Source organism: Carettochelys insculpta, chromosome 30, assembly GCF_033958435.1.
Source record: "Carettochelys insculpta isolate YL-2023 chromosome 30, ASM3395843v1, whole genome shotgun sequence".
NCBI classification, from domain to species: Eukaryota; Metazoa; Chordata; order Testudines; family Carettochelyidae; genus Carettochelys; species Carettochelys insculpta.
The window spans coordinates 5,400,034-5,423,767 of record NC_134166.1 but is presented as its reverse complement, the minus strand read 5'-3'; the positions used below and the strand labels follow the sequence as shown (position 1 = coordinate 5,423,767).

At 60.2% G+C, this 23,734-nt stretch overlaps 1 protein-coding gene and 1 long non-coding RNA gene across 5 annotated transcripts in view; one reads left to right on the top strand and one right to left on the bottom strand.

The window, feature by feature from the left end:
* Positions 1-2,978: 2,978 nt before the first annotated feature.
* Positions 2,979-23,734, bottom strand: part of ARHGEF2 (Rho/Rac guanine nucleotide exchange factor 2) — a 148,011-nt gene continuing 127,255 nt past the window's right edge. For 3 of the 4 annotated variants that reach the window (XM_074980806.1, XM_074980809.1, XM_074980808.1), the window contains 20 exons: positions 21,599-21,666; positions 21,049-21,112; positions 18,095-18,224; positions 17,522-17,631; positions 16,548-16,694; positions 15,732-15,982; positions 15,258-15,383; positions 14,889-15,006; positions 14,079-14,336; positions 13,690-13,766; positions 12,283-12,452; positions 11,611-11,678; positions 11,265-11,456; positions 10,391-10,489; positions 8,418-8,485; positions 7,594-7,635; positions 7,172-7,222; positions 6,112-6,546; positions 5,302-5,449; positions 2,979-4,846 (listed from right to left, as the gene is read on the bottom strand). In XM_074980806.1, coding sequence (XP_074836907.1) covers positions 4,761-4,846; positions 5,302-5,449; positions 6,112-6,546; positions 7,172-7,222; positions 7,594-7,635; positions 8,418-8,485; positions 10,391-10,489; positions 11,265-11,456; positions 11,611-11,678; positions 12,283-12,452; positions 13,690-13,766; positions 14,079-14,336; positions 14,889-15,006; positions 15,258-15,383; positions 15,732-15,982; positions 16,548-16,694; positions 17,522-17,631; positions 18,095-18,224; positions 21,049-21,112; positions 21,599-21,666 — 2,708 coding nt within the window. In that variant the 3' untranslated portion in view covers positions 2,979-4,760. The remainder of the gene's footprint in view (positions 4,847-5,301; positions 5,450-6,111; positions 6,547-7,171; positions 7,223-7,593; positions 7,636-8,417; positions 8,486-10,390; positions 10,490-11,264; positions 11,457-11,610; positions 11,679-12,282; positions 12,453-13,689; positions 13,767-14,078; positions 14,337-14,888; positions 15,007-15,257; positions 15,384-15,731; positions 15,983-16,547; positions 16,695-17,521; positions 17,632-18,094; positions 18,225-21,048; positions 21,113-21,598; positions 21,667-23,734) is intronic. The other variant, XM_074980807.1, reaches the window with a different exon arrangement.
* On the top strand, positions 12,299-16,568 carry LOC142003666 (uncharacterized). Its single transcript, XR_012642867.1, has 3 exons — positions 12,299-12,422; positions 15,788-15,948; positions 16,447-16,568. It is a non-coding gene; the product is annotated as an uncharacterized LOC142003666 (long non-coding RNA).

Genomic DNA, 23,734 nt, shown 5'->3' with positions numbered 1-23,734 from the left:
AGCCCAACAAACTGCAAGGGAGGCAAATAGCCTGGGAGCCAGACCACGCTGCTCATGGGTTATAACCCAGCAACATCTGGGTCTTTTCCCAAGTTCCCTCCCCCTCGCTCCATAAGCCTTTTCCGTGCTCATATCCCCCTTCCCCTGGTACAAACCAACCTCCACTCGAGCTGGGTGGGGTCGGGGGGAGCAGCCTGAGCACTAGGAACTCTGCTTCAAAGAGCCCGGCTCCTGTGCTGCCCGACGGCTGAGGCTCTCGGGCCGGTGGACAGTTTTACGCCACAGAATCTCTCCCCCATCCTTGCAAACCCACAAGGAATTTGTTCTTGGAGCGGAGATCAGACCCATAAACAGAGGCCCAGGCATGAAGTCAGCTACTGCTGGGGCTGAGGAGGATGTGGACTAAACTGGACTGAAACCCCTGGAAAGCACACGGCTGTCCCGCGGCCGGACAAGCTGCAGGACCCACCCCCACAAATCCTGGTGTCTGGAGCGGGACAGCGCCTGCCTCAGCCTGTAACGTACCATTTGTGAAACCAGGAGCCACGCCGGGGTCGCCCGGGTCACCAAAGCAAATCACGGCACTCGTGGGTGAGCCACCCCCACAAATCCTGGTGTCTGGAGCGGGACAGCGCCTGCCTCAGCCTGTAACGTACCATTTGTGAAACCAGGAGCCACGCCGGGGTCGCCCGGGTCACCAAAGCAAATCACTGCACTCGTGGGTGAGCCGTACTTCCTGCATTGCACTGGGCAGAGCCTGACACCAGGCACTGGTGAATCACAGGGCTGCTCTGGCTTCAGCAGCCTCCCTGCACCCAGCCAACTAATCAGCCAGGAGATGAGGCCAGCTTTTGCCTGGGCGATGTCCTGAGCAGTGCTGCAGAGTGGTACCCCTGCAGGATGCCCTGTGCTTCCCGTCTGCAGAAGGAAGCCCGGAGGTTACAGGCCAGGGGCTGAGCATCCACAGAGCACAGGCCGGACGAAGGGGTCGCTGTGGGCACTTCCGGCTTTACAAGTCTATGGAAAATCCTAGGGGTGGCAACCCCCTCCCTCAGGAATACAACCTGAAACCCCACTTGGTTCAGTGCAGCCCCCCTACAGAGGGAAGTGTCACCCGCAGCCCCCCATTATGTCCCAGCCTTGTCAGCCAGACTGTACAGACCACAGCCGCTCCCCTGCCAGTCACCAAGACCTCTTTGCAGGGCTCCGGTGGGGCGACTGCCACTCACCCTAAGGTGGCCGGGGGAGCAGGGGGTGGGCACCCACGCACTGGCAAGCCCTGAGCTGGACACTGTTAACTAGCTCACAGCGGCTTTGCAGACACCTCGGCAGAGAGGGGAAGGCTCAGGGTCGGCGTCTCCAGCCTCGGTGTCTCATCCCTGAAAACACGGCTTAACGGCCAAGTGTGGCTGTGAGCACTCGGTCTGCCCTGGGGACAACGCTGCCTACGAGAGCGCCCCCTGTGCAACACCCCATGCTCCTCGCAGCACAGCCCCCCTAGTGCCTCCCCACGGTCAGCACCGACCCCTCCCCTGCAGCACAGCCCCCCTAGTGCCACCCCACGGTCAACACCGACCCCTCCCCTGCAGCACAGCCCCCCTAGTGCCTCCCCACGGTCAGCACCGACCCCTCCCCTGCAGCACAGCCCCCCTAGTGCCACCCCACGGTCAACACCGACCCCTCCCCTGCAGCACAGCCCCCCTAGTGCCTCCCCACGGTCAGCACCGACCCCTCCCCTGCAGCACAGCCCCCCTAGTGCCACCCCACGGTCAGCACCGACCCCTCCCCTGCAGCACAGCCCCCCTAGTGCCTCCCCACGGTCAGCACCGACCCCTCCCCTGCAGCACAGCCCCCCTAGTGCCACCCCACGGTCAGCACCGACCCCTCCCCTGCAGCACAGCCCCCCTAGTGCCACCCCACGGTCAACACCGACCCCTCCCCTGCAGCACAGCCCCCCTAGTGCCACCCCACGGTCAACACCGACCCCTCCCCTGCAGCACAGCCCCCCTAGTGCCTCCCCACGGTCAGCACCGACCCCTCCCCTGCAGCACAGCCCCCCTAGTGCCACCCCACGGTCAGCACCGACCCCTCCCCTGCAGCACAGCCCCCCTAGTGCCACCCCACGGTCAGCACCGACCCCTCCCCTGCAGCACAGCCCCCCTAGTGCCACCCCACGGTCAGCACCGACCCCTCCCCTGCAGCACAGCCCCCCTAGTGCCACCCCACGGTCAGCACCGACCCCTCCCCTGCAGCACAGCCCCCCTAGTGCCACCCCACGGTCAGCACCGACCCCTCCCCTGCAGCACAGCCCCCCTAGTGCCACCCCACGGTCAGCACTGACTTGCTCCCTGCAGCACAGCCCCCCTAGTGCCACCCCACGGTCAGCACCGACCCCTCCCCTGCAGCACAGCCCCCCTAGTGCCACCCCACGGTCAGCACCGACCCCTCCCCTGCAGCACAGCCCCCCTAGTGCCACCCCACGGTCAGCACCGACCCCTCCCCTGCAGCACAGCCCCCCTAGTGCCACCCCACGGTCAGCACTGACTTGCTCCCTGCAGCACAGCCCCCCTAGTGCCTCCCCACGGTCAGCACCGACCCCTCCCCTGCAGCACAGCCCCCCTAGTGCCACCCCACGGTCAGCACTGACTTGCTCCCTGCAGCACAGCCCTGGATCAAGGCTCTGGGGTCACCACTCACTGAGTGCAGGTCATCCTCTACCGAGCCCCTCCCCCGTAGCTCACTTTCTAACACTGCATTGGGCTCATCACTGACTGCAGCACAGACTCTATTAAGCCGGGGACACCACCTCGCACAGCTTGCTGGGCCACTTTCCCTCCTCTTTGCAGGACTGTAGGTGGCAATCTGATCAGACTCCTGAACCCTGGAAGCAACTAAGACACCAGTGAAATGCTCAGGAGAGATTTCTCTGGACCAGATCATTGTGATTTGAGCAAATCCAACACACACACGTGGCGGGGTGGGGTGTCGAATTTTTAATTGTTTTACACAGTTAAATCATCAGGAAACAATAAACCAATTCAAATTTCAGGGATTTTTTCTTCTTTTGGCATTAATTACTAAACTCCCTCCCTGCAGCACCATCTCAGGCTACTGGTGTCGAGGAACAGGGCTGAGTGGCCAGCAAGCGTTTTAAAAAATAGTATTTTCTGTGGTCAGACTTCTTAAAAACCTAACCCGTTCGGGAGTGCTCCAGCATGCCCCGATCCCTGTTCCCACCCTAAAACTCGGCCAGCAGATCAGCTGAATATTTTCCACATGTGGGCCAAGGTTTTGTGGTAGTCCCCATGTCTCTGCAAACCTATTTTGCAGTCCCCCGTGTGGCTGCATTTTCAGCAGGCTGACCTGGTCTACTCTGTGAGCGTCAGCCTCTTTGAAGGGGGGCTCTGCTGAGGACCCTGAAAAATGGCAGGTCCCCAAAGTCAATCACCCGCTGGGTGAAAAATTCAGAGCCCTAAACTGGTTCCCCCCATCCATTTGTTTTTGTTTTGTTGAATTGCAAAGAACTCCAGCTTTGGTGCAAACAACCCACCACCCACTTTCCTGCTGGTGTCCAACACATCCGAGATCCCTTCCTAGAAGTTGGCTCATATGCTGTGGAACAAGACACACAGCTCTGACTAAGTGTACTTTTCCTCTTCCACGCCCCCTGTACTGGCAGCCCCCAACACAAGGTGGGGGTGGGGTGGGGCCTTTTATACAACTGTGATTCACACATCATCTGGCAGGGGCCAGCATCTGGGAGGCCCTGGTTCTGTTTTTCTTGGGGCAGGAAGGGAAGTCCCAGGACTATTTTGCTGCCCCACAAAATCTGGCAGAGATCTGCCTTGTTTCCAGCCCCGCCTTTCAAACATCACATTTCTGAGCCTCATCTTGGTTTAAAATGACCAGTAGAACCACCACTTATAAATACCCAGAGCCTCTACTCAGGGCCATTCGCTTAAAGAGATACAATCCGGCAGCTGTTGAAGAGCACCAAAAACAGACTAGGCTACAGCAGAGATCTGTTCCTTCTCCTAAGTTACACACAGCATGGGCTCCTCCCCAGAGTAGCATACATTTGTTCTGCGTCAATGGCGATTCCCAGCCAACCAGGGTGAGCAACATCTTGCATTATTAGCCACTTAAATGCCGGACTTCCCAGCAGAACGTCCTTCTTGACTGCTGGATCTCGCAGGAATTGCTGTTGGATAATTCAGCCCGAAGGTTAAATCCTTCGCTGGCACCTGCCAGGATGCTTCTATAGTGTTGGCTTGTGTGATTTCAATTAGGCACGTCTAGTGTGAGCTTCGCACAATGTCACGGAGAACATCACAGAAACGGGAGGGTTCTTTTGGCTGGCGTCTGACCGAACCAGCCGGGGGAAATTAACGTTTGCCCTGGACATCAGAGACACGTGGCTTCCTCCCAAGGTTTGATCATCTCCCAGCCAAGGGATGGCAAATCACAGGAACCCTCGGCAGGGTCTGCTCCCTCCCACCCCAACAAAAAAAAAAATAAATAAATTAAATCGGCTCGAGAAGGGGAAGCTGCGAGAAACCCCTTCCCCCCAGAAGGAATAAAAAAGGAGCTGGGAATCAAAGGGTTAAAAAACAGCCCATAAGCCCAATGTTCTGCCATGGTCCAGTTCCACCTCCATGATTTGGTTTGTATTTGGTGCAGTTTTTCCCCGAGTCTCTGGTCTTCCCCCTGCAGCTCCAGGGAAGTCAGTGGCGAAGGGGAAGGGGGGCTGGTGCCCATCTCTAACTGTCCAAGGAGCCGCCCTCCCCGTCTTTGATCTCGTGGCTGTTCTCCACCTCCTCGGGAATGTCCTGCATCCTGGAAAAATCTGCAAGGCACCAAACACCCAGAACGACGAGTTCATTCGTGCACTGAGACGTCAGGAACTCTGGGATTAACACCCCCTCCCCGGGACACCCCGGCTGCGCTGCAAGGCCCAGCACCATTCACCCCCAAGGTACAGACAGGGAAACTGAGGTATGAAGCGGATGGGGGGGAGGGTGGGGCTTGGCCAAGGTCACCCAGAAACTCGATGGGCAGATTCCAGGACTTCTGACTCCCAGCACCTCCTGCCTGAGCCATTAGCTCAGGGCTGGAAAGAGGAGCCAGGAGGTCTGCTCTGGAGAAGGGCAGGTGAATTGGGTGTTGCACTGTAATGCTCAGGAACACCAGAGGCTGCTGCCCAGTGCAGGACTCCACAGGATCAAACACAGCTGTGGCCTCAGCTGCGGGGTGGGGGGGGCAGCCACCAGGGGGCGACACTGCTGCATGCATCATGCTCACCTCGAGGGCTGGGAGGCGGGGACTGGTGGCTGGCCACATCGTCCTCCTCAGACAAGGCCTCCAAGTCCTGGTTGCCCTCCTGCAGCTGGTGGGGGCCGTCGCAGTAACCTGGCTCCTCCCGCGGGCAATGGTTGCTCCCTCGGCTCTGCTGCAAGCGGGGAAGAGGGCTCAGGTGAATGCAACGCTGCAGCCCCCGGGAAGTTGTGGGCGGTGGGGATCGAACCCCGGCTCTTAACACGCCAGCCCCGAGCGCCTGAGCAAGGAAGGAGAGCCAAGGCGAGGGAAGCCTCCATTATCCTGTACGCGTGGCCGCGGCACCACTGCACGGACGATAGAGCGCCATGCAGAGTGGGTGTGGCTTCTGGCTCCACCCCCTTCACAGGAAGTCAGGAAAGCCAGGCAGGACGCGGGCTGCTCTAGGAACGGGGAGGACCAAGTACTCAGTGGGCTTTGCACCTAGAGAGGGAGAGCAGGGCCACTCTAGGAACGGGAGGACCAACACTCTATTGGCTTTGCACCAAAGGACGGGACCCTTGTGCAGTGCCCCATGCCCAGCTACTTGGGAAGGGAGTCGCGTGATTTCTGAGGATGGGGTTGTGGGAGACTGGGGACAGCAGGCGCCACTAGTCCACACAACAGGACACCCTCCTGCCACTGACCCACCCTGCCGGGCCCAGGTGATGCCACCCGTTTGCTGCCCATGGGGCTGAGACCCAACAAAGGTTTTTCATGCCCAGTGCCAGGCCTTGAGAACAGGGCACCCAATGCTCCCCGCCACGTAGCACCGCTGTGCATTGTGGGTAACTGTACCTGGGGTGGGGTGAAGCTGAGATACAGGGCATCCCCCGCGGGCAGGCTCCGCCTCCGAGGCTCTGCCGCCTTCCGGAGCCACACCCCCTCAGCAATGCCCCCTTCCGGCCGCAGCACAGCCACCGGCCGGCGGCTCTCCTCCGCCTCGCGCTCCAGCCGGGCCCTCTCCTGCTCGCTCTCCCGCAGCCGCGCCTCCAGCGTCCCGACTTCCTGCGCCTTCTCCTGGCACAGCTGGCGGCAGCGGCTCAGCTCCTCCTGCAGCAGGGTGTGCTGCCTCTGCAGCAGCGCCAGCTCTGTGGCCTGTTTCTCTGGGGCCTTGGGGGCCCCCTCCCCCGGTGGCCCCTTGCGGGAGTTGGCACGTGGCAGCTTCTCCCACCGGCCGCCCCCATCATAGAGGTGCAGCTCCAGGAGGCTGTCCTGCTGAACCACCGCCGCCTGGAACGGGGCAGAAACAAGGTTACTGGGTCCCATGGGAGCCAAGTCCCACACTCAGGGCCACCTTCCCTGATCCAGACCCACCCTGCAGAGCTGACTCCCAGGTGGGGTCCCAGCTCCAGCAGTTTCCCAGCCACCTCTTCCTCCAGACACTGGACTCACTTCGTAGAGGTAGGAGCCCGGTACTCCGCCCCGGGCCCTGTGCCCCTTCCTCCATCCCCCTCCACCTGGGCTCTGGGCCTCCTCCCCAACCCTCTGTGCCCAGTGCTGCGCCCCATGCCCAGAAACTCCTCCCTCTATGCATTGGGCTCCACTCTCCCCCATCAGCTTTGTGACTTCACCACAGGGATCCTCCCCACTCACCCTCATCTCTGGCACTCGGTGCTCAGAGCCGTCTCCCACCTCACCCCCTGTTCCAGGGGTCCCCTCACCCCTGCCCCTTACTCCTCCCCAGTGACAAACCTAGGCTGGAACAGGGGGACGTGAGTGAGCCCCAAGCCGGGCCTGATCCAACCGCACCCACCAAGGGGAACTACAAGCTTGCACTACAGTTGGTGGGGAGCCCAGCTTGGGGCTTCCCTGGCCAGAGGGTATATGGGAAGTGGGGAGGTTTAATGGCACAGACCTGCAATCCGTGAAGGAGGCCGTAGAGCGCCGCCAGCCGGTGAATCACCTCCTGGGAGGGAGCAGAGCCATTAATCCATTTGAACAATAAAATCAACAGCCCTTTCTACCCATGGCATTCAAGGAGTTTACAGAAGGAGCTTGGGATTGTTATCCCCATTTTACAGATGGAAAAACTGAGGCACAGAGCAGGCCAGTGACTGGTCTAGCAGGCTGGGAGTGGTGGAGTTGGGAATAGAACCAAGGGCTCCCAGCCCAGCACTGTGGCCACTAGGCCACACTGACTCCCCACAAAACCCCGTACTCAGCATAACCATTTGAAAATATACACGGACTTATAGGGCACAGGAGGAAGAGAGCCAGAACTGCCCCCCTCAGCTGTTTAAATCCCAACCCAGCGCAGAGGCTGCCAGCCCTTCCTACCTCATGGGGGACCTTCTGCTGCAGCTGGTTACCATTCCCGTCCTACGGGGAGAGAAGGCAGCGATCAGCCCCCTGACACAGCCCCAGCGAATGTGTGCACCAATAGGAGCGGAGAGCTGTTGATGGGGGCGGGGACAGTGCGAAAGCCCTCCCCCTGAGGTGCAGAGCCACATGGAGCCACCAGCATCCTTGAGCGGTCTGGGGCTGCCGGCAGGCAGGGAACCCTGCCTGAGAATGCTGCTAGTCAGGTGCTGCTTAGGTAAGAACACACCCCCACCTCACCTTTACTCCCTCCTAGATTCTGCACCTCCTCCTGCACCCCTCCACCAGGCCAGAATCCTCTCCTGCACCCAGACCCCCTCCCAGACCCTGCACTGCAATCCCCTGCCCCAGATCACCACCCCAACATTCTGCACTCTTCTCCTCCCTGCCCCAGGTCAAAACTCCCTCCTAGACCCCACACCCTGCCCTACACCTCCGTCCCCTACTCGGAGCTCCCTTCTGCATCCAGCCTCCACCCCAGGCTCCACACCTCCTCTACAGAAAAGTGCAGCCCTTGACCGCTTGCCAAGATCTTGGAGTGGTCCCCCACCAGAAATGATCACTCACCCCCACTGCACAAGCAGACTTAAGTTGAGCATTATAACCCCCCTACACATTTCCTGGGAGGAAGCGCACCAGCCTGTTTTACAGCTGGGGAAACTGAGGCGCAACAGAACCCCCGTGGCTCATGCAGCCCCAGGAATGGAACCTGGCTCCCCCCCCAACGCTGGACGTCAGATCCTGCCCAGATGGGCCCCCAAGAGGGGCTGACAGGACCTTACCCGCTGGCCAGAGTCCGAGTCGGCTCGGCAGAACTCTGGGGCACCATCGAGGCTGCTGGTCTCGCCGTCTGTGGAGGGAAGAGCAAGCAGATGAGCCAGACAGATCATGCCTGTCACTGACACAGGTCCCTGCAACATCCAACTGCAGTGGGTTGTGCCCGGTCCCACCCCCAGAGGAGTCAACAACTCCCAAGACAGAAAGGACCGCGGTGAGCAGCCAGTCTGAGCCCCAGGATCCCAGGGAATCTCAGCCCGGTGACACTTCTCTGCCCCACCGGCACAGGGCCCCCAGAACACAGCCTGGCTGGACCGGGGAGGGAAAAAGCCCTGCTCTTCAAGTAAAGACTAAGGCCTGGTCCCCAGCCCAGATCACTGGCCATGTGTCAGACCCAGGCGGGATCCCTGACCCGGAGCAGAGCCGGAGGAAGACACGGCCCCTTCGCCGGCAGTTCGGAGAACTGGTGCACGCTCTGCACCCCCCTAGGGGAACGGGAGGGTGGCGCTCAGCAGCACAGCTCCACCCATGGCGCCACGGCCCCAGGAGTGGTGCCCCCGTCCCTAGGCATGGTGTTCCGCAGGGTAACAACTCTCCCTGGCAAAGCCCAGCAGCCCCGAAGCCCCTGGAAAGACTCGCCCTTTTATTTATTGACTGTCACGGCTAAGACGTCCCTGTGGAAGCAGTGGGTCTTAGCCAGCAAAAGCTCATGACCTAATAAATAACACAGGCTCTCTTCTAGGTGCTCCAGAGCTGCCTGGCCTTTTGGTGGAGCTACAGACTAAGGCGGTGACCCCCTCGGAGACTCTCCCAGAGCGACTCCGCATCTCACTCCGCACTCCCACCCGTCAGATCTCATTTAGTCTTTGGCCACTGGATTAATGCCCTTCTCCCATCACCAAAATCTCCCCCCGGGGGGCTCCTTGGGCACACAGAATCATAGAATCCTAGGGCTGGAAGGGATCTCAGAAGGTCATCGACTTCAGCCCCCTGCTTCAAGCAGGATCAACTCCAACTAAGTCATCCCAGCCAGGACCTTGTCAAGCCGTGACTTAAAAACCTCTAGGGATGGAGAATCCACCACCTGTCTAGGCAACGCATTCCAATGCTTCTCCACCCTCCTGGTGAAGTAGTTTTTCCTAATATCCAACCTACACTTCTCCCTCTGTAACTTCAGACCATTGCTCCTTGTTCTGTCATTTGACACCACTGAGAACAGCCTCTCTCCATTCTCCTTAGAGCTCCCCTTCAGGAAGTTGAAGGCTGCTATTAAATCACCCCTCAGTCTTCTCTTCTGCAAACTAAATAGGCCCAAATCCCTCAGCCTCTCCTCATACGTCAGGTACTCCAGCTCCTTAATCATTTTTGTTGCCCTCCGCTGAACCTGCTCCAGCACATCCACATCCTTTCTACACTGGGGGGCCCAAAACTGGACACATTATTCCAGATGTGGCCTCACCAGTGCCGAATAGAGGGGAACAACCACTTCTCTAGAACTGCTTGAAATGCTCCTCCCAGTGCACCCCAACATGCCATTAGCCTTCTTGGTACAACCCTATCGCCCCAGCACAGCGCAGGCTGAGCTCCTGCAACGTCTCCCTGGTGAGGGTGAGTGCGAGAGCTGCCGACCACACGACCCCACCCCACCAGTCCAGGGAAGGGCTGGGACAACCCCCCTCAGCTTTAGGCTCCACCCCCCCCCCCACTTTCCCCACCTCTTCCCCCTCCTGGGGCCAGACCCCCATCTGCTAGTCCCTGTGCCGGCTGCTGGCCGGCCCCTGGCCCCTCCCACCCGTGGAGTTTGGGGGATGGGCACCTGCTCCCCCCACCCCACCTGTGCCATGTGGCTCTCCCATCTCCCATGCGGCAAAAACGGAGCTGGGCCAGTCCTGCCAGTGACCCGCTCCAGCGCCGGGCCCTGCAGCCAGACTGCGCCGCAGCCAAGGGAGGAAGGGGAAAGGGAGGGCTCAGCTCGTACTCGTGGTGTTGTCGGAGCCAGTGCTGCCGTCAGGATCAGCAGAGTGGGTCTGGTCCCGGTCCCGCCCAGACCCCATGACGAGATCCTTCAGACACTCCACTGTGGGAGGGGGGAGAAACACACATGAATGAGGGCCAGACTCCGCCACTCTCTGTCCTTTGGTCCCATGAGCGCCTGGGGGGGTCCGTTAGCGCCAGGGTGGGGATGTAGCCGTGCTCCCTGGAAGCTGAGTGCTCGGGCAGTCACCCAGGAGAGGTTTTAGGGGCCGCCCAGCTGAAGAGCAGCGTGCCCACTGCCTGGTGTGTGTGTGTTTCTATGGGTGGTGCACATCTGCACATGCCTCGGGGTCCATAAAATTTATTCCATGCACGGATGGAAAAGATTAGCAGCACCACCAACGGGTGTGCGCTAAATGGAGACCCAGGGCGCCTGGGTTCTATTCTCAGCCCCGTCACTGACTCCCTGTGTGACCGTGGGCATGTCACCGCCCTGCCCCGTGCCTCAGTTTCCCCAACTGTAAAATGGAGAATTCGTTCTGTTTCTTTCCCACTCTGCGCCTGCCTGGTCTCTGCAGATGGTGTGTGCCTCGGGACATGCTGGGGCTGCCCGTATTGGCACTGGCTATTCCACTCCCTAGCAGGTGGTGAGCACTAGGATGGGGAAAATCTACTTTGGGACTCATCTGTCTCAGCAGTTCAGGAGACCCATTGGGGGAGGTTATCCCAAGACTTTCCACTAGAGGGAGCTGGTGCTGTTCACATGTGAGACCAGACACCGGGGTAGATGGGCCCAGGCTGGGATCTGCTACAGCAGGCGATCCTGCAGGAGGAGGGCAGGTGGGGAGGGAGCGGGTTAATCCCTCGGCACCGGATACCTTCGCGGATGGCTTCGTGGAGCAGCTTCTCTCCCCGGGGCCCCTCTAGCGACTCAGACCGGAAGAAGGTGCGGGGGTTGGGACAGGCTGGGGGGTCTTCGGCGCCACTCTGCAGGCTGAGCATCTCTGCAAAGAGCCCCACCTTCTCCTCCAGCAGCTCCGTGATCTCCCGGTCCCGCTGCGCCATCTGGTCTGGGGGAGACGGGACGGGAGGAGATGAATGAGGGCCAAGGGATGGGGCAGGATGGAGGTGGAGGTCAAGTTACAGCTGCATGGGCAGGGTGCTGGGGGGAGACACAAGGGCCCACGACCGCTGAAGACCCGCAGACGGGGGGTGACCCCCTACCTTTCAGCTTGCGCAGGGAGGCCTCAGTCTCGGTCTCGATCAGGGGGAAGTCCTTGCGACTGGGGCACCTAAAGCAGATGGGCCGCGTCAGGCTGCAGACCCCAGCGAGCCCCCTCCAGTGTCCTGCCTCTGTGGATCCCAAAGCACCGCCCCCCACACCCACGACCTAAGCTCCCAGGGGAGGTCGCTGTCACTCCCGCCTCCTGCCCTGCCCAGTGCCAGGCAATCTGAGAGGGAATTGCCCCTCCCCAGCACGCCAGGATGGCTGCCCCCCTTTTCCCACAGGCACCCCCTTCCCGCTGATACCCCTCCCCCGGCTCAGGCTCTCCCTGCTCATTCCCTGGCTGAAACCCGCAGGGCACCAGCGCCAACATCAAAACTTGCCCCATCCTCCCTCTCCCTTTCCCCAGGCACTCGGCTGTCCCAGGATTGCAGGTACCCTGCAGCCCCATATAGGGGGTACTTCCCTGCCCCCCACCGCAGGGGACCCCCGGAACACAAGCCCCACCCAGGGCATCCCCACTTGGGCCAAAAGCAAGACCTGGGACTTTCCTTGCTAAAAGCCCCAGCCTCCGACGCTTGAGCTAGAGGAGCGACTCCCTTGGCTGGCAGCTGTAGCAAAGCTCTTATCCCACCGGTGACGGGCAGGAAGCAGAGGGGCGGGGCACTCACAGGCTGACGGTTTGCTGGATGACCTTCATCCAGGCGTTGCGGTCATCGCGGGAGGCAGCGTGCACCTCGTACATCTCCGGCGGGGCGGCGCTGATCAGGAACATGCCTTTCTCCTGGTTGGCAATGTCCCGGACGATCAGGTTCTGCAGGGAGATCACCGCTGGCTTGTCCTGCGGGGGTGGGGGGGGGGAGTGCAGCCCATTAGGGAGAGTGAGGGGGTGGGGGGAGCCAGGGGAGGGTGAGAGGGTGGGCACCAGTATTCCCCATAAGCCAAGCGCTTGGGCGGCTGCTGAGGAGAGACTCGGGGGCCGCCCAGCTGATTAGCAGGGCACCCACAGCCGGCAGCGTGTTTCTCTTGGTGGTGCGCATCCCCACCCGCGTGTACAATTTATTCCACACGTGGATGGAAAAATTAGAGGGAAGGTGGACTGGGATGTTCGTTATCGCCTGGCCGGTTCCACTGGCTCTCTCTCTTGTCGCACTCTGGTCGGGAGCCGGGTGGGCAGGGGCTGTCATTCTGTCCGTACAGTGCTGGGCCCAACGGGGGCCTGCTCTGAGCACGGGGCTCCCAGATGCTACTGTAACGCCTGGGCTATCCCGGTCCAAAGCGTGCAAGCAGGCACTACGATTTCGCAGGCGCTGGGGCAGTGCAAGCAGATGCCGGGGGGTGCTGTCCCCGCCCATGTGGCTGGAGCAGCAGCAGCATGGGTAAAGCTGGGACAGGTCTGTCCACCCACGCGGCAATCGCAGCCCGGAGCTGGGATAACGAAGCTGGAGCCCAGCGGCGCTACCGCAGCAGCATGTTTATTGGTTTTGCCACTGGCTGGGACTCTGGACATTGACTGTTCCCAGCCCCATTGCTGACTCGCTGGGTGACAAGTCACGCCCCCACCCGTGCCTCAGTTTCCCCTCTCGCTTTTGGCCTGTTCCATGGAGACCCGGGGTAGGGACTGTCCTCAACACGTCTGGGCAGTGCCTGGCATAACAGGCCTCTCTCCACTGCCACGTAACTAAAACCGACGGCAGCAAACAATGACAGGGAGCAACAGAGCACACGCAGGGGCCACCAGGCATGGATGTGTTAAGAGCCAGGCAGAGTAATCTGGTGCCACTCACACAGCGCCTACCACCAAAGATGCTCCCAACGCCAACAAATTCACCGTCCCAATGGCCCCGGCAGGAACGGGTCAGGATCTCATCAGGCTTATTTACAGCGGGGGAAACCGAGGCAGGGAGCTTGGGCAAGGGACTCTCCTGCCGTGAGACCCAGGAGTCCTGAATCCAAGCCCCCAAGCTTGGTTAAGCTGTCCCTTTTGCCAGGAGGCCCAGCTGTTTCTGGCCAGCTCTGCTGCACAGAGAAGCTGGAGAGACAGACAGACAGACCCGCTTGGACCAGCAGCCGCTCACCAGGGCAGGAAAAGTGAATTTCTGATCCTTCTCCTGCAGGAAGATGAGGACGTCAGTCATCAGCAGCACCAGGATGTCTGCAGGGGAGAGGAAGGACACAAGACATACAGGGGAGGTCAGGCAGGGCAGGGTGGGACCCTTCAGCATTGGCCAGGCTGCAAAGGGAGGGTGCAAGGCCTCCTCCAGCAGCCCAGGGAGCACGAGGCTGGGGCAGCTGGGCAGGGAAACCCCCCAGAGCTGCCAAGCCTGGGCAGAGGCAGAGGCTACAGTCAAGGCAGCAGATGAGCTGGGCCCAGGGAGCAGCAGCAGCAGCGGGCCGGGCCTGGGGAGCAGTGGGTGGCGCCTGGGCTGCCCCCACCCCCCAGAGTCGTTCCCTCCCACCCCCGCACCTTTGAAGCGCCCAGTCGCGGTCTTCCACAGCATGCAGCCGTCGTGCACGAGCTTGCGGCGCAGCAGCTCGTCCCTGCCAAAGGCGCCGCTGTGGCCCTCCCACTTCAGCTGGGCCTTGGCCCGCCCGTCCACGCGCCCGTAGATCTCCTGCAGCCGCGCGTTCTTCTCGTACTCGTGCACCTCCTGGTCGATGGCCGAGATCAGGTCCTTGACCAGCGTCAGGGCCGTGCCCAGGTCCCGATGCTCCACCTCGTTCCCTGGGGAGGGCAGGGGGTGGCGGCAGGAGTCAGGCAGGGGCCGGCGTCTGCAGCTGAGCTGGGCAGGGCATTTCCCAAACCCCCAGGTGTGCCTGGCCCCCGCATCCTGAGCTGCAGCCCATTCCGTGCCTGCCCTGGGTCCCTGTGCCCTTCAACCCCCTTCCGTGCCCGCCCTGGGTTCCCCATGCCCCCCAGCTCCGCCCATGTCCCTCAATCCCAACCAATGTTCTCTTTAAATTCTCCATCCACGGGCAGAATAAATTCTGTTATGTGCACCAAGGCATGTGCGGACGTGCACCATCCAGCTGTGGGCACTCTGCTAACCAGCTGGGCGGCACTGGGCAGCCGCCCAAGCACTCAGCTTACAGGGAACACTGATCCTGACCTGCAGCCCCGTCTGTGCCCACCCTGGGTTCCCCAAGGCCCCTGCTCTGTTTGTGCCCCTCAATCCCAACTCGCAGCCCCCCTTCTGTGCCTTGGCCGTCCAGCCCCTGCTGCCCCAGGCCTAGGCTGCCCCCAGCTCTACCGCTGCCTCTCCAGCCCACCAGGCACCTCTGGAGTTCTGCAGGATGCGGTCGATGAGGACGGGGTACTTGGTGATCCGCTGGGTGACCAGCAGGATGCACTCCTGCACCCCATGCCGGCGCAGCACCGAGCTGCGAGTCAGCCTCTGTTGGGAGGGAAGAAGAGGTGAAGATGGGGCCAGGGGTCAGAATTCAGCTCAGCGCCAGGCCCAGGGGATCAGCTCACTGCGCAGTCGATAGCATGCTGCCCTGCAGGCAAGATGAGCTGCATGACCCTGAGCTTCCCTGCGGCATGAAGGTCGACAGGGAAAGCCAGATGCCCTCAAGTACCTTCCGCCTGCACTGGGTGGCTGTGCCCTCCCCCAGCCCAGCCAGCCCAGCCCAGCTCCAGACTCACCCGTATGAACTGCTGGAACCTTTTGTCCCGGGCAAACAGCTCCTTGTAGAGCTTCACAGCCTTGTTGTGCCGGCTGCAGAACTCGGCGTAGGCCTTCTTCATCTGCTCGGCGCTGGGGCTGGAGAACTGCGGGCAGGAGAGAGACAGGCTGGGAGTGACACCCGCATACACCCTCTCCCCTGGCCCCCTGCTGCATCTACCTCTGGGGGCAGGGAGCCAGCTGAGCCCCCCACCCCAGGCCAGGCAGCACAGCACCCCCTGCTGGTCCCCCGGAGGCCAGACAGCACAATGGCTCCTGCTGGGCTCTCAGCACAGCACCCCCTGCTGGCCCCCCTCCCTAACCAGGGCAGCATAGCGCCCCTAACACCTTGTGAAGGTAATGGGAGGACAGCGCCGCTTGCTGAGTCCCCCTCCCTGCTCTGCAGCAGTGCCCCAGGGTCTCCCCACAGCCTCTGGCTCCCTGCCCCCACCCACCTGCTGGATTAGGACATCCCCCAGGCGGTTGATGACGAAGTTCTTGTTGCTGTCAGTGGCCAGCGACTCCTTGCGCCGCTCCAGCAGCTGCATGAGGAAGCGGTCGTGGATCTCGCTCAGCTCGTCCACGCAGGGGAACATGCTCTGCACCAGGGCCAGGTCCATCTGCAAGTCCTCCAGCATCCCCTTGCGGAACATGTTGGTCATGATCTTCAGGGTGCGGACGTGATGCAGCTCGGTCTGGATCAGCTCTGGGGAGGCGCACCGGGAGGGAGATGAAAGTCAGAGCCAGAACCCCCCAGGCAACCACCCGGGGCAGGGCCAAGTGCCCCAAGGCAGTGTCACCTGCCGGTAGAGGACCAGACTCCAAGCCCAGCTGGAAGCCTGGCTTTTCACCCTCTGCCCTGGGCACTGGCCCTCTCAGCCCATCTCCCGGCTGTCAAGCTAGTGCTGGGAAGCCCTAGGGGATCAGCTGCCTCATAACAATCCAGAGGGCTGAATCCATCCTCGCCAAGCCCAAGGGCAGGGGATTAAAATCCCCATTGGGAGCAAGCGGGAATCAGACCGCTGCAGGCTGCTTGCCTCGAGGCGCTGAGTGGGGGGTTGTGATAATAGAACCCAGGCGTCCTGGCCTGTGCACAGCTTCTCCCCGAGTGCGGGGGTAGGAATAAGGAGTCCCGGGGCCACACTCTGACCTGATGCTCTGTCCCACCAGGGCTGCCCAGCCGGATAAGCAGCAGGAGCCACACGCTCCCAGGACGGGAATGTCCCACCTCCGCCCAGCAGCGTGCGGGAGCGGAGGGGCACAGGACTCACCGTAGATGACATCCTGCCGCTTCATCACCTCCTTCTTGTGCTGTTGCAGGTAGTTGTTGTCGACTGCCAGGCTCCAGGAGTCGGCCTCAAAGTCCTTTTCATCCGTCTCAAAGTCGCTCATCAGCTGGTTGTAGACGACTTCGGCCCCTGGCGGGAGGGGGAATGGCCAGTTGGGGGGAGTCCACCCGGAGGGGCAGTGTTTCCTCTGACTTTTCCCATCCAAGGGCGGAATAAATTTTATTATGTGCACCGAGGCATGTGCGGATGTGCACCACCCACAGAAACACATGCTGCTGGCTGTGGGCACTCTGGCAATCAGCTGAGCAGTACCAGAAGCTCTCCTCTGTGGCCGCCCAAGTGCTCACTCACAGAGAACGGAGCCGAAGGGTGATGCCCACAGGGCCCCCTCACCACTTCCAACATCCATCAGCTTTAACCTGCTGCCCGGGGGCAGCCTTGAGCTTGTGCCCAGCGCTGCCCACCCCTGGCTCACAACCCCCACGCCCTGACAGCTCCCCCTCAGCTTGCAGGGAAGATTGGACTCAGCCGACGGGGAGGAAGGCAGGGTGGGGGTGTCACTGCCTCAGGCTTCAGATCTCTGAAGTATGGTGCATGCTGGGGGAGGGGCTGGCTGGGGAGCCCCGGGGGCGGGGTGTGCACAGCACAGAGCTGGGGCAGGGTAAGGATCTCACTCGGTGCTGGTCCCTCCCCAGCCAGGCCCGCACACGGGGGCCATGTTGCAGAACTGGAGGCAGGGGACCAGTTACGCCAGCAGAGAGCAAGCAGCGCATACTGGCCTATGGGAAGCCTGGGGACACCTGCCCCCCGTGCCCCACAGCTAGTGATTCCTCCCCCGTTGCACAGCCCAGACCCATGGGCTGCTGCCTCAGGCCTCCCCCGATCTCTGTGCACCCCGCGTCCTGCTGTGGATTCGAGAGGCACCCAGAAGCCCCTGCCCAGCAGAGCGCTCGCACCTTCGTCAATGAGCGACTCCACTGACAGCGTTCGGTTGCGCATATTCAGCGAGTCGGTGGACTGGGACAGGATGCGCCGGAGCCCCAGGGGCGACTCGTCATTGAAGTTCCTGGGGGGAGACAGGGAGAAGCCAGGGTCAGAATCCCACCAACGAAAGCCCCGTGTGCCCTGCCAGCCAATCTCCCACAGCGCTGGGAGGGAACGGTCAGACAGGACGAGCCAGCGACAAAGCTGAGAATGGGATCCGGGAGTCCTCATTCCCCTCGCTCTAACCACTAGACTCAAATCCCTGCTCAGAGCAGAGAGGAGAGCCCAGGAGTCCTGGTGCTGTGCAGGGTTCCCTCTAATCTTTTCTATCTGGGGTGGAATACATTTTGTTCTGTGCACCGAGGCATGTGAGGATGTGCACCACCAACAGAAACACATGCTGCCGGCTGTGGGCACTCTGCCTACCCAGTTGGGCAGCCCCTGAATCTCTCCTGGGCAGCTGCCCAAATGCTCAGCTAGCAGGTGATACTGGTGCCGTGCTCTAACCACTCGACCCCGCTCCCCACCCCCACCCCAGCACTTACCCTGCGATGTTGGTGGTGGAGACGCTTTTGGAGAGGGACAGCGTGGGCCGCCCCCTGCGGGAGCCCAGCAGGGTCTGGCGGAAGCTCTCTGAGGGGTAGATGGCAGAGTTGGGGCGCTCCCTGGTGGCTGCTGCAAAGAGAGAGGAGCACAATGGGGGGGTGAGCACAGGGGGTGCACGCCGGCGCCATGCACCAGAGCACCAGGGGAGGTCAGGTCCCACTGGTGAGCCCATCCCGCACTGTCTGACCATTCGATAAACGTCCACACCGAGGTGTTGACAGCCAATCACAGCACAGGGGTCCCTGCTGTACGGGTCCTGGCCGGCCCACCGATACACGCATGGGGACAAGGGACCGGGCCCAGTCCAGGGCAGGGTGCTGTGGTTCTGCTCCCCACGCTCAGCAGGCCTGCTCTGCCCTGCCCCAGGGAAGGGAGTGGGGACTACTAGTTAGAGCAGGTGGCTATGGGAGAGGGGAGAACACCAGACTGGGAGAACATTTGGGGCGTGGCTCAAGGCCTCTGTTCGTCCTGTCTCCACTGCCATCACCAAAGGGCCTGGGCATCTCTCAAAGCATTTATCTTGGGCGAGGGCCCCTGATGAGCAGCTGGGGGGCAGAGAATCAGGTCCAGGTTTTTAAAGGTAACTCCAGTCTGTATTAGGCCCCTCAATACTCTCCACATTCAGCCTCCCAGGACTTGCTGCAGTTTCGCATCTGAGGCTCCCACCCACTCCCAGGCTGGTCTCTAAGCACTAGGCCACCTTCTCTAGCAGTCCCTGGCGTGGCACACAGCAGCCGGGGCAGGCAGCTCAGCCAGGGCTGGGGTACACAGCTGGATCTGAAGGCCATGCAGCGCGCACAGGGCCGGGTCGGAGGTGTGGGGCAGTCTGGCCCCAGTGAAGTCAATGGGGGCAGGCCAGGGTTTCACGCTGCGCGCGCAGTGCTGCAAGGGTGCAACTCCAGGGCCTGCTCCACCAGCACAGAGCGCAGCCTGGGGGCGGCCGAACCTTTCTCGGGAGGGGCAGCGTCTGACCCCGCTCCCCAGTGGGAGCCTGAGGGCCACACAAAGCAGTCTGCTGCCTGGGCGCTAGGGCAAAACCATTTCCTGGGGAGAGAGCCATCGCCGCCGGCACACGGGTGCAGTACCTGCGTCACGCCAGAAGGGGGCAGCACAGCTCCATCTCGGCAGAGCGGGGGCAGCGCTCGGTAGCCAATCAGGGAGGCGGAAGCACAGGGGTGATGGGGAGACCCATGCAGAGCCCTCTCCCTCCAGCTCTCTCCCTGCCCCCACTCAGCAGAGACCCCTCCCTTTCCCCAGGACACCTGAGCCATGGGGACCCCCAGCAGGTATCCCTGCAGCGAGCCCAAAGAGGGCTCCAGAGAGCACTGGGGCCAGGAGGCTCCTAAATATGCTAGACAGCTGAGCCAGCCCCAAGGCTGGGACAGGAGATGATTCATTGAGGCACCGTCTGCCGCTGCCCCTCCCTGTGCAAACCGCCCTCTGCTGGGCAAAAAATGGCCCCCGACGCTGGGGCACAGGCAGCTACTGAAAGACGGGCGGCCTCCGACTTTCCCTCTCCTGGATCTGTTCACCAGACAACAGAGGATTTATCAACTCCCCCGGCTCTGATTCTTATCAACAGCAGCGGTGGCAGCTTCCTCCCAGGGCACTTTGCAGATTACACCCACAGTGCTGCTGGAATGCGACCACCTCTGGGGCGGGCAGCTGCCCAATGGAACAGAGGGAGGGAAACGATGGTGGGGGCAGTGCCTGGCGTCACAGGGACTAAGGCAAATGCCGTCTCTAGGGTCACAGGAGCTTTCATGTCCATCTTGGTTTAAGGACCCTGATGGGAGACCCACTTGGAGTAGCTGCCTGTCCCACTCCTGACACTTTGGCTACGTCTACACGTGCCCCAAACTTCGAAATGGTCACGCAAATGGCCATTTTGAAGTTTACTAATGAAGCTCTGAAATGCATATTCAGCGCTTCATTAGCATGTGGGCAGCCGCGGCGCTTCAAAATTGACACAGCTCGCCGCTGCGCGTCTCATCCAGACGGGGCTCCTTTTCGAAAGGACCCCGCCTACTTCGAAGTCCCCTTATTCCCATGAGCTCATAGGAATAAGGGGACTTCGAAGTAGCCGGAGTCCTTTCGAAAAGGAGCCCCGTCGGGGCGAGCCGCGTCAATTTCGAAGCGCCACGGCAGCCCGCATTCTAATGAAGCGCTGAATATGCATTTCAGCACTTCATTAGTAAACTTATAAATGGCCAGTTGCGTGGCCATTTCGAAGTTTGGGGCACGTGTAGACACAGCCTTTGTGATGGATAGCTCATGCAGGGAATAGAGAATCACAGGCAGCTTTGATAATTCAGCACCTCCCCGGCTGACAGCCTATCATGGGCCATTGACCTAGGCTTCAGCAGCACAGCTGGGAGCAGAACCCAGGAATCTCATCCCCCAGCCTCCTGCTCTAGCCATGAAACCCCACATCCTCTCCCAGAGACAGGAACAGAACCCCCAGGTCCTATCTCAAGTCCCCTTGTCTGGACACTCACAATCCTTCCAAAGGCCGGGAACAGAACCCAGGAGTCCTGGCCAGCGTTCCCTGCCAGATAAGCACTTGTGTGGCTGCTCAGGAGAGATTCAAACGCCACCCAGCTGATGAGCAGAGCACCCACCGCTGGCAGCATGTGTTTCTATGGGAAGTGCACATCCGCACATGCTTTGGTGCACATAAAATTATTCCACACACGGAAGGAAAAGATTAGAGGGAACACTGGCCCTGATTCCCATTCACCTGCTCTAAGCCATGCACCATCACAGCCCCCCTTGCTGTAACCACTAGACTTCACTCACTGCCCCTGAATCCCCCCCTCCCAGCCATCCCTCTCAGGGGGTGGGGCAGGGCAGGGTCTCTTCCTTCCCAGCTCAGGGTTTCTGGATCACTTACTCTTGTTCCGCAGTGACACGCTCTGCAGTGCCGAGTTGTTCTTCAGCAGGGCGGCTTTCTGTTGCTGGGGGCAAAGGGAGAAAGGGAGTGAGCTGGGTTATCGCACCAAGGTTTGGCTGATAGACCAGGAAGTACGTACATATGTACGTACACACACGCACACACGCACGCACGCGCACGCACACGCACACACACGCACACCCCTCCCCTGGCTGCTGCAATGAGCTGCTCTCATATGTTTAAAGGGATTTCTTTGCCCAGGGCCCACTGATTTCACAGTGGGCACAAAGGGGTGTACACATGACACAATGGATCGAGATCCCTGTACCGCCCCCAACCCCCCAGAGCACCCCCTACCTATAAGCTTCCACCTGTCCCATCTTGGCTTCCCAGCTAACTCAGCCAGCCAGCTCCTTGCACATCAGCCAGCGAAAAGGAACCACCATGGCCAACTGGAGCTGGCAACTGGGAGCAAGCGAGCGCTGGGCGAGGAGGGAGCTTTTCAAGACAGATGATGGGGCCCCTCCCTTCCCCTCCCTGGGCTGCTCACCTTTTGCTTGACCTTGGTGCAGTTGGGCAGGGTATCCTTGCAGCGGTTGTGAATGGTGACGTTGCAGGCTGGAAGAGAAGCAGAGGTGAGGACAGGCCAGGAGCACCGACAAGGAAATCCCTGGGACGCCCACATCTGAATCCTGCAAGCAGCTGTGGTCGCCTCAGCTCACAAAAGAGATCTTGGCATTGGAAGAGGTTCAGAAAAGGGCAATAAAAATGAGGATGGGTTGGGAAGGGGAGCCCTGTGAAGAGAGATTAAAGACTAAGGGGACATGAGAGAGGTCTATAAAATCCCGACAGGTCTGGAGAAAGGGAATGAAGAAAAGTTATCTACTGGTTCCCATAACACAAGAACTAGGGCTCACTAAATGAAATTAATGGGTCGTAGATTTTAAAAAACACACAGAAGGAAGTTTTTCTTCATGCAGTACACAGTCGACCCATGGAACTCCTCGCCGGAGGAGGTTGTGAAGGCCAGGACTTTAACAGGGTTCAAAAAAAGCTAGAGAAATTCCTGGAGGCCAGATCCACCAACGGCTATGGACAGGTAGGGATGGAGTCCCTGGCCTCCATTTGTCAGAAGCTGAAAATGGTAACAGAGGAGGGATCATTGGATGATTGCCTGTTTTGATTCCCTCTGGGGCACCTGGCATTGGCCGCTGTCCAAAGACAGGACCAGTGGGCTAGATGGGCCTTTAGTCTGATCCATTATGGACGTTCTTATGGTCTACCAGCGCTGCCCCAGTCTGGGCTCTCAGTGCTCTTCAAGGGCCTCAGGAGGTTGGAATGAGCTTGGCATTGTGTCCTAGTGGTTAGAGCAGGATTCCTAGGTTCTAGTCTCAGCCTGATGTGCTGCCTAGAAGGCGCAGAACATAATTCGGGGAGTCAGGACTCCTGGGCTCTCTTGCTGGGAGGAAGCTCTGCCTGGTGGTCAGATTGGGGGTTTCTAGTCCTTGTTTTGCCCCCAGTTCTCAGCAGGAGGGACTGGGTAAGATGCTTCATCCCCCTTCACCCCACTTAGTAAAATGGGACAACTGTTTACCCAGGGCTCCAAGGCTCCTGTGTACCCACAAGGGACAAAGTTTGTTTTTGTTACACACTTTGACCACCATTGAAATGCAGCCACCTCTGGGGTGAGACGCAGCAGCTTTCCCAGTGCAAAGAAACACAGGACAACACTGCTTCAGGGCTAGGGCCAAAGAAAAACCATGTCCAACTGGAACAGCCGGGAGACAGCATGTTGTGAGTAGAAGCGGAATTTATCTGGGATGTGAAGGGTTAACAGTCTTATTTACGTAACAGCAGCGCCAAGAGGCCTAGGCAGATCCCAGGCCTCCACCGCAGCAGGTGCTGTACAGGCACAGTCCTAGCCCCTGCCGAGCTCACAGTCTAAGCAGGCCAAACAGAGGCGAGAGGGGAAACTCGGGCACCGAGCAGCAAAGTGACTTGCCCAAGGACAGAGCCAATGCTATCGAAGTCAGATCTCCTGAATCCCAGTCTGGTACCTTAACCAAAAGGCCATGCATCCTCCCTAGGGCAGGAAGGGCCCAGGTTACTCTAACAACCTTCCCTCATTCAGGACCCCAGAGCTAGGGCTCACTAGCAGGGCAGGATGCTATTCTGTAAGCTCCCCCAGAAAGGTTGAGCTTGGCCCTAACGCTCCCTGCTTTGCCAAGCATGAGCACAGGGCAGTTCCCCATCACCACACTGTGTTTTCCTCCCTGTGACACCACCAGACCCTCATCAGAGCTAGTTCTCACCTCCTGTCTGAGGCTACCAAGGTTTCAGGCTCCCATGATGCGCCGCACCCTCTGGTTAGAGGGGTAGATCGGACAAGGCCTGGCACTCTGCTGACCAACATGCCCTCTAATGTTTTCCATGCATGGGCAGAAAAATTTTTGTTCTGTGCACCGAGGCATGAGCAGATGTGCACCACCCATAAAAACGTGCTGTGAGCGCTCTGCTGAGTGGCTGGGCAGCATCCGAATCTCTCCCAGGCAGCTGCCCATGTGCTCAGCTTACAGGGAACATGGCTGCAGATCCCTACCCTTCCCGCTGTGCAGCACCTTCCTCCAGCCTTGAACAGAAGGAGCTTCTCACCTCCGGACGCAGAGACTGTGTGATGCTGCTCCTG